This window comes from Charadrius vociferus, unplaced genomic scaffold (genome assembly GCF_000708025.1).
Source record: "Charadrius vociferus isolate BGI_N301 unplaced genomic scaffold, ASM70802v2 scaffold68, whole genome shotgun sequence".
In the NCBI taxonomy this organism is placed as follows: domain Eukaryota; kingdom Metazoa; phylum Chordata; class Aves; order Charadriiformes; family Charadriidae; genus Charadrius; species Charadrius vociferus.
The window spans coordinates 2,506,171-2,515,302 of NW_009649946.1; the positions used below are offsets into that span (position 1 = coordinate 2,506,171).

Below are 9,132 nucleotides of genomic sequence, written 5' to 3' on the forward strand. Positions count from 1 at the left end.
TTTTCTCTGCTACAATATCTGTGCCTTCATAAATGGTTTAGTTACTCTGCGAAATTAAGGAGCGTGGTCCATTCATCCCTCAACTCACCAAGAATAATGAAGGGAATCGGAGAGGAAACAACATGAGGCATTAGAAACGAGATGGTATTTTGTGTCCCAGAGCTATTTTGTTACAGTCATCATCCTGCTGTGGGCTTCAGAAATGATAAGCTACTCATTGAATCCCACAGAAACTGGGAGACTGAAATCTCTTAAGATACCCAGGGGCTGGAGGATAAATAAGGCAGGGCCAGCTGTTGTGTGTAAAACGACTACCTCAGTAGGATACCAGCATCGTAAGCCCTGAACATCTGAGCGACCAGAAAGTGGAGACAAGAAAGTGGTTCCCACTTCACCCACCAGTCAGTCAGCCTCCTGACTAATAAATCCTTGACAAATGCGTGCCCCAGGCATTTGGCAAATACCTGCAAAACGGGGTGTATGAGGAGGGTCGGTCCCTGCACAGTATTCATTTGAACACTCCCACAACAGCTGGCGCTGGGAACAGATAGTGCAAGTCATCTGGACACACGTAGCCTTCACCAGCATAACCCAACATGAAATCTTGGTAAGGGAGAAGGATCTATGGAAAGCTGATGGGCTACAATGACAGCACTCGGGCGCTGTGACAGCTCTTCTAGCCTCCGCTGGAAGTATGCACAGCTTCTCCACCCTCAGCTGAGCACTTTGGAAAGAGAGAAGCCTCTCTCCAAAGCCGACAGCAGCAAGTTTTACTCAACAATACTAAGCAGAAGTGATCTAACAGTGGGTACCTGCTGGGATGCTTCACACTTGTTTATAGAGATTGTAATTATTACAAGGTAACTGCTGTGCTTTTAGTTCTTGCTAATTTTGTTTTGGCTCATCTTCTCTGATTTACATGCAGAGCACGGGTCTCTAACGCAAACAGCAATTGTGTGAGTTATAGAAAAATCTTAACAGCCTGTTTTCTGGTGAGGCTGTAGTCAGAAAAGTATTTCTTACAGACAGCACCATGGTATTGTTCAGCTTGCTTAAGAATTTTCTATCACCTGCTCAGGAATTCTCTTATCAAATATGATCATTTTACCTTCCTTTTTAGAAAAGGTTACTGAAACATCAGTTCTTCAAACTGAGCACTGTGTCTGAATGTCAGTGCTGTGATTTTCATGCTGAATATATTCATAGGATTCATACCACCAATCTATGGGCACAGTTGGACTTGGTTGCTCTTGAGGTCAATCTAATCCTCACCCAATTTGTGTCACTCCAGTGTACTTTGGGGTAAGGAATAATGAAGACCACAGCACACAAACATAAAATAATCTGCCCATCTCCCACATCAGGTCTCAATTAGCCGGTATGCCAACATTCTTATTCTCCAAAGCACAAGAAATTGAAATCTCTTCTAAAATGAATTATTTATATCAACTCGGGGTGATCTACAGCAGCTTTGTGGAGCAGGGAACACTGACACACAGGAAGGGAAGGCCGACAGTGAGCCTTCTGAAGGAAGTTGCTGAGCAGCAAGACAGTCTGAATTTAGAGTAAGTACAGCATTCTTCATCATCGATTGCTCTATTCCTGGTAAAGCGACTTGCAAAGTCCTGACATTTTCCCTTTGCATCATCAGTACCATCACCAGGCAGCAATAATACGGTTAGCACTGCTCTTAACCTTCTATGGTCCTCAGAGCCAGATCCAAACACGGCACAACTGCCTGAAGCACAACCACACCAGAACCAAGGTGCCCAAATTCAAGAACCCATCCCTGTGAAAATCCCTTTTTGCTGACTGTAAAAGCCAGCACCTGCTGCTTTGCTGCTGTAGATACCCAGGCTGTCCACATTTGTGGGACGTGACTTGCAGAGTATCGACATGCTGCATAGACATTGCAGTCCTGCCACCACTTTTTTCCTTGCGATGGGCAGCGGCTGGGGCCAGCAGCACAGCCAGGCGCTCACCAGCCGCTGCGGGAGCAGAGAGGGGACACAACAGACACCTGTGCCACCTTCAGTTCAGCCCACAGAGGCAGCTTTGCCTATCAGCTGGGCAACAGCTGCTGGTCGCTGCCCCCTCTTAAGGATAGGAGCAACGAGGAGAAGTCCCCTCTGCTTCTCGCTTCTCCCATCTCCCATTCCTGTTGGTGGTGGCAGATCAGCTGGCTGCTGGTAGGGAGAGACAGATGTGGCCTTAAGCACAACGTACATGTGCATAGGTAGCTACCTAAAGAAACTGAGTAAAAGCTGCTTTTTGAAGTCTTGTTTCCACCCTCACCGTAAACTCGGCTGAAGCTGGGCTCCTGCGCAGCCAAGAAAGGCTCAGTGCAGGCCTGGAAGACTGCGAGGAAACAAGAGAGAGAAAAGAACCTGCTCACGGTGTAGGAAGAGGGGCCGTCCTCAGAAAGAAGACAGCCTGTGCTCTAACCTACACGCCAAGGGATGCTTATGCACTTTGCATGAGAGCACATACGGACAAAAGGTATAAGCAAGCCAAGTCCCTTTGCGGAGCTGACTAGTGTTTTAAAGCTCTGAGACTGCACAAACAACCCCCCTGCTGGGATTTAGTTATTTTATTTAATGATGCAGAAAAGAAAATAGCCCCCATCTTCCCCAGGCTGGGCTGAATCTTCAAAGCTGATAGATTTTATTTTGTTTAAGGAAGTGAGTGAGACTTTTCAGAACAGAAGTGATTTTTAAGGCTGCTATTGTACCCTCATTTACCCCTTGTATTTAAATTGTGTTAATCCAACTCTTGAAATTATATACATTCTGATGGAAAGCAATTGCCAAGGCTGGTAATTGGCTGTGAGCCATTGCTAGAAAGAACATAAAGGGCGGGACATGATCTTTGGTCTGAACCGACGCAATCATTCATTCAACTGCTCTGCCCGTTTCCTGCATCCAGACATAGCCCTTAAAGTATCCCTTAAATGTATCACTTAAAACCTCATAGTGCCTTGGCACTACTCTGCATAAAAATCAGTCAGTAGCTTTTAAAAGACATTTGTATCTTCCTAGAAGTTAGGCAGGTGGGATTGTCAAAAAACAAGCAATGGTAGTCAGATATAGTGTTTTATTGCTGCAACTAATAAATTAATCATAGTAAATTATTTAATGTGTAATAATGTTGGTAAAATAAAAAGAATGGGGGTGTGGTTTTGTTAAGGCAAATGCAGTACCTCAGCTACGTCCCTTTAGACAGGACTTCAGAGCCTGTGAGTTTATTTTTAGCCAACCTTGACTTAAGGTTCATCCATCATTTTTTAGTCAGTTGCAGGTTGTTATTTATCACGCTGCTGGCTTTGCTGTCTCCCTCCCTTCCTCATTTCAGATTATGCTAGTTTCCCCTCAAAGTTTTAAAACTTATCTGCTCTCTCATATTTCTTGCATTTGAAAATGAGGCTGAAAAACACATGGAAGCCATATTATCTACTCTACTGCAGAGGTTGGTTGTCTCTGACTCTTGTCTGTATCTGCTGACTCCCTGTTTGGCAAGAGTCAGCTTTACCTTTACCTCCTTGTAAAGTACATATTTGCAGTTGTTGGCTTTGCTTAAACTAATGAGCTACATTTGAAGTGCAGAGATCGCATACTGTATATTTCGTCTCCCTAAGCATTATCTGGCATGATAAAAGAAAATATGATTTAAACTGCAATAAAAAAAAAAGAGAGGCTATTGATTTGAGCTTCCATTAAGCATATGTCTGTGTAAGAACCAATGCTACCACTGCTTCCAAGTTTGAGCTTTTCTTCTAACTGTGAAGATGACCAAGGAATTAAAACAACTGCAGAAAACCAGACAAGCCCAACAATCACTCATTTGGCAGTACAGCATGTTGCCGTGGATTTAATGGGATTTCTTATACTGCACCTGCTCATCCAAGGTGGCAATATTTATAGTGAGATTTTGAGAAGCCTATTGTTCTAATTAAGGACTGTGTTCATAACTGAACTGGTGACTGAAAAGCACTAAGCAAGATGTTCGTGAGATGGTCAGATGACAGTTACCAAGCTGTTCCCACTTCCCTCACTGCTGATAGGCTTAACAAGTAAGGATATGGCACTGCATGCCAAGAACTTTGAAAGGAAAAGGAGAACAAGGGACTTTACCAAATGAGAAAAAAAAATCCAAACCATTTAAATAGCACAATTTTGAGGAAAAGGTGAGTCTTGCTTCTTTAAAAAAACAACAACCCAACAAAACAAACAACTCCCTACAACTTATGATGTGAATTATAAATTAATGTTCATTTTAAGTTGTTTGCACTCTATGTAGTCCACCCAAAACCTATGCATCAAGTACTATTTGAAAGAGTTGGAGAGACTTTTTAAAAAGTACATGAGCCTTGGGCTGTTCCTTTGCAGAGAAATGCGTTTTTCCCAACAAGTATTTTTTTTTCATTTAGGCTAAGATAATTTTTGTAATTAGAAGGAAAAACACACTAGTGATCTCAGAAAGATTAAAAAAAAAAACAAAGTACATTCTAGTCTTTTCAAGCATTTTAGTTCAGTCTCCCTACTTTTTCTTGCTTAGAAGATGGCCGAAATGGGAGAATGAAGAATTGCGATTCTTCTAGTCATGTCCAACATGAATGGAACATGCCATGGCTACTACAAAAGCATTAGATCATTAGTATACTAATATAGTATTATATACATTAGTATATTCCCCCTCTTGGGAAGGAAGACAAATTTTGAAAAAGAAGCCCTCACTCTATTGAAATACAGCTAGAACAGAGCATAGATCATACTCATTTCTTAGCTGTCAAATAAATACCTGAGTTTCTAATGAACAGGCTAAAACACTGACAGCATTTTGGAATGGCAAGGTAACAGAGCCTTAACTGAAAGGTGGTAGACAAACAGGGACAGTGAAAAATGAGCGTAAATGTGAATGGTTTCTACACCTCAGAAGACCTAACAAATTTGTTCCTAATACCCCATTTCATGTTTTCACAGTAATATACTTCTAACAGATGGTTCCTTGAGCCATAATTGAAAGACAGTTTGAGACACGTCAACAGAGTGCTGTGTAGAGGACGTCATCCACATTTGGTCCCCTTTGGAAACATCCAACTTTGTGGCATGCTATTAATTATTATGGGATAGAGATGCACTATTGCTAATTTGTACTTTTCACTGAAAGTTTGGTAGCATTTACTGTTTCACCTATAAAAAGCTGTTTCTTGGAACAAAGTGATTATGTGACAATCTCATTTTAAAATAAAAGTGCAGGCACTCACACTTTTGTGGTAATGCTAAATGTTCACATAGAACGAAAAATCAACAACAATATATTTCTAGGGTGTAACATTTCTGTACTAGAAAGTTCATTCTAAGATTGGTTGTTCTTCAAGACTGTATGGAGCTACTGTAGCAAAACCAAGCAAAGAATAGGTAAAGCTTGTAGTCTTCCTGGGGTCCTTTAGGCAGAAGCACCAAAATCTGGTGAACGTTATTTCATTCCCTAACAAGTTATGCAAAAGTTGTCATCTTTGGTCCGCCATGACCTCTGAGTGAGGAAGGGTTTAATGCCTCAGAGGACGTGGCCTCTGTTCAGGAATTCTGGGGGGTGAATTTACACAAGGCAGTGGGTATAATGTCTGGGAAAGGACCTCCAGACAGGTCTCTAAGTTCTTTTTCTTTACAATATTTTCTTCAAAAGATATTGTCGTCTCATCCCAGAGAGACAAGCATCCTCTCAAAACAAAGAATAACTTAATTTCCCTGACTTGCTGACAAAAACCAAAAGTGGCTGAAGTGGCAGACTTAACTGCAAGTGAAACTAAGAAGTCACATTTCTCTTTTGAACATTGATTCAAACCATAAGCAAGCCAAAAAGTCCAGGCAAAGGTGTAAATCGGATTTCGATCCCATCAATATCAGAGGCACAATTCAATACTTCAGCCTGTGTAACTGATATTACAATGAAGACCATTCTCCTTTAATGGGAAAAGAAGCGTGTTTTCCAGCAGAAATCTTCACAGCATTCCTGTGATATGGACAGGGCTTTGTAATATTGCTAAGTCAATACTGCTTTCCAAGGTATAATGTTTAAAGGTTTGGGTTTTGCTGCTGTTTAAAAAGTTTTTCAAACTCTCATGCCTTCATTTGTGATCTTGGACCTGTGAAGGATAATACGTTGGGAGAGTATCACTGCAGACAGACAGCTCCTCACTTCCAAGCTTCAAGTCAGCCTGCATTGCGTCAGATTCACCCTTTAGCGCCGTGCAGTTTCTCAGCTGCAGTTCTTTGGTGAAGCAGAATTCAATCTGACCAATTGTTTGTGCTTTTTCACCCTAGAAACATGACAGATGAGATGGAAAGAAGAAAAATAATCAATTCTTCAGACATAGTGCCTTATCTACAGAATACAGTAGTGCTTATATGTATATTTGCCACTTGAAAAATGTGAAGGACACAGGTACCAGAGGCATCCACTCTGAACATAATTGTCTTTATGCCTTTATGCTTACAGTACATACTTGCCTTTAAGGAGCAAGCAGACAAGGAAACACATTCCAACAACAAAATTCAGTAACAATTTAGGGAACCTTCCTAACTAGCAAGCCTCATTATGAAATGCTGTGACACAGATTATCTTAGCATTTACCGAATCTGCACAGTACACAGAAGCTGTTCACCTCAATGATAAGCTCTGGCTGAACTCTGTCAATATTGAAGGGTATGTGTGATCTGAAAGCCACCTTTCACCAACTCTTTTGCACAGGATGGGAATTCTCAAAAAAAAACAACCACCAACCTCCAAAAAGGAGAAAAGAAACTTGGTTTTATAATAGCTTTTAGTGAAAAGAATACAGAAGCAAGCTGTCAAAAGTAGCAGAAATGTCATTTTTGGACTACAGGACAGACTAAGAAGAAAAACATTAACCATGAATAAGGCAGGCAGGCATGGAAGCCTTTCATGTGGGTGAGAAAATTATAGGAAAATCCCCCAAAATGCTCAGGTGTGACAAAGTGCATGTGAAAAAAAAAATTGGTTTTGAAACCACTAAATAGGACAAGACAAAAAATACATGTACAAGACAAAAGTAGCCATGGTGGGTTTTTGTTTTGTTGTTGCTTTGGTCTGGTTTCAGGGTGGTTTTTTTGGTTGTGGGTTTTTTTGTTTTGGTTTTAGTTTTTTTGTTGTTGGGGTTTATTTTATGGGGAAGGGGGTGTTGGTTTTGGTTTACTATTTTTGGCATTTTTTTTAAAGAAGCTTATGAACACAGCAAGCGTGAAATACGTTTCAAACATCAAAGCACCTCCCCAATGCACTTCAGGCATCAACAAGGCTGGGACTCTGAAAAGGGCTATCTTTAAATAACTGGGGTGTACTTTTTCCTTTCTCTTACCTGGTAGCTTCAGCTGCTAAGCACGGGAGACTCAAGCTGTAAATTACTTTCACATACTTTGAGCAATATCTCAACTGTTCTAAAAGCAAGGGCAGAACTACAGTGAACGGAGCTAGAAACTAGGGTTTGTGTTAGCTCTGTATTTCTTCAACATCAAGACGTGGGTGAGTGTGCAACCCACATTCAACTCGCATTCCTTTGTTGCTTAAAGTAACTTAAAAATACATTTTAAAAAAATACTGTAACCTAGAATTCTTTTTCATGTGAAGAAACTGAGTATCTGAGTATAGAAACCTCAGAGCACTACTAAAGCAAATAAGCTGACAACACACAAGCTATCGAACTCCAACAGCAACTGTATTTTGGCAAGTTTTCCTAAAATTGTTGTCTGTGCATGGGCAATAACTCTGCCAAGCGTTTTGTAGTAAACCACTTTTATCAAGCTAAGATAATAAGGAACCACTTATAAGAGTGAAAACCATTTTGTGGGTTTGTTTTTTTGTTTTCTTTCTGAATAAAAGCAGAGTAACCTAGCTGAAAAAGGAAAGAAACAGCTATGCAGCCTACCCATATAATTGTTCAGAATACCATTTTGTTCCTTCAAAGACATTTTCGGTTCAGATGTGGTGACCTGTATTTTACGCTACAGCACACTGTCTCTGTGTACCGCATTCCCTACTGCATCGTGATTCACAGTACAATCGTTGGCAATAAAAAGTAGAAAGAAATGGAAGTTTTAAACACTGATAGCTTGAAAGGAAAGACTATAGTAATCCTGAACCACAGTGAAGCTCAAAATGCCTTTTTGTACCTCTTTAGGTACATGTTTTTGAGAACCACCTCAGAGACAAGCCTCTGAGCTGCTTTATTTCTGAAGGATTCTGTTCATTGACTAAGTTATTCATGCAGAATACACAAGCCATGCCCAGTGAAGGGAAGACTGCTGTTGACAGGCAGTGCCCTTGTCAAGGCAGACAGTCACTGGCTCCATTCAGCTTACTCTTGTTGGTTCTATTAATTTGCTATATAGCAATTAAGCTTTAGCAGGAGCAGTGGAAAGCACTCAGCTACCGCAATACCTCTAGTGTGGTGGTTACAGCATTCATGCAAGAGATGCAGGTTATAATCTTTTAAGACAAGGAGACCTTTAAAATCCAGTGCTCCCACTGTCTGGGTAAAGATACTAACAGCAAGGTTACTAGGTAAAGAAGGGACACTTCCTTCACTAACAATATTTCTGCATTAAGAAAAGGCTGTGGCGACAGTAAAATAACCGGAACTCAGTGGTGCCAGTATGTAAGCAATGTTTTTATGACCTCAACTCAAAGAATTGAGCAATATCTAATCTGCAAAGAGCTGTATCCACAAGGAACACCCAGACCTAAGTTTCACAATGCTAAAGATTTTTCACTCTATTTTTGCTTTAGTTTTTTTGATAAAAAATGCACTTTAAAAAAAAAAATTGTTAGTCTTTTGTTTGTTTGAGGTTTTGTTTGGTTTTTCGGTTTGTGGAGTGTGTGTGTTTGGAGTTTTTACCTCTTCTGGAGGAAGACACTGGATCTTTGGCGTTACACCATAAAATCTCGTAAGAGCTTCCTTTATAGCAGTCATCTGAAAAATTAAAAAGCTTATATAAATTAATAATTCATTAGCACATCTTCCAACAGCTCCCACGCTTGTTAAGTTCACAAAAACTTTTAGATAAAGCAAAACCTTAAGGAACTATACAATTAAATAAGATCACTTATTCTCTA

At 40.4% G+C, this 9,132-nt stretch overlaps 1 protein-coding gene across 1 annotated transcript in view; it reads right to left on the reverse strand.

The window, feature by feature from the left end:
- Positions 1 to 6,127: 6,127 nt before the first annotated feature.
- The window catches only part of RNASET2 (ribonuclease T2), a 22,037-nt gene continuing 19,032 nt past the window's right edge, over positions 6,128 to 9,132 (reverse strand). Inside the window, exons 8-9 of the mRNA XM_009891452.1 lie at positions 8,915 to 8,989; positions 6,128 to 6,319 (exon numbers count right to left, since the gene is read on the reverse strand). Of these exons, the coding sequence (XP_009889754.1) occupies positions 6,128 to 6,319; positions 8,915 to 8,989 (267 nt within the window). The remainder of the gene's footprint in view (positions 6,320 to 8,914; positions 8,990 to 9,132) is intronic.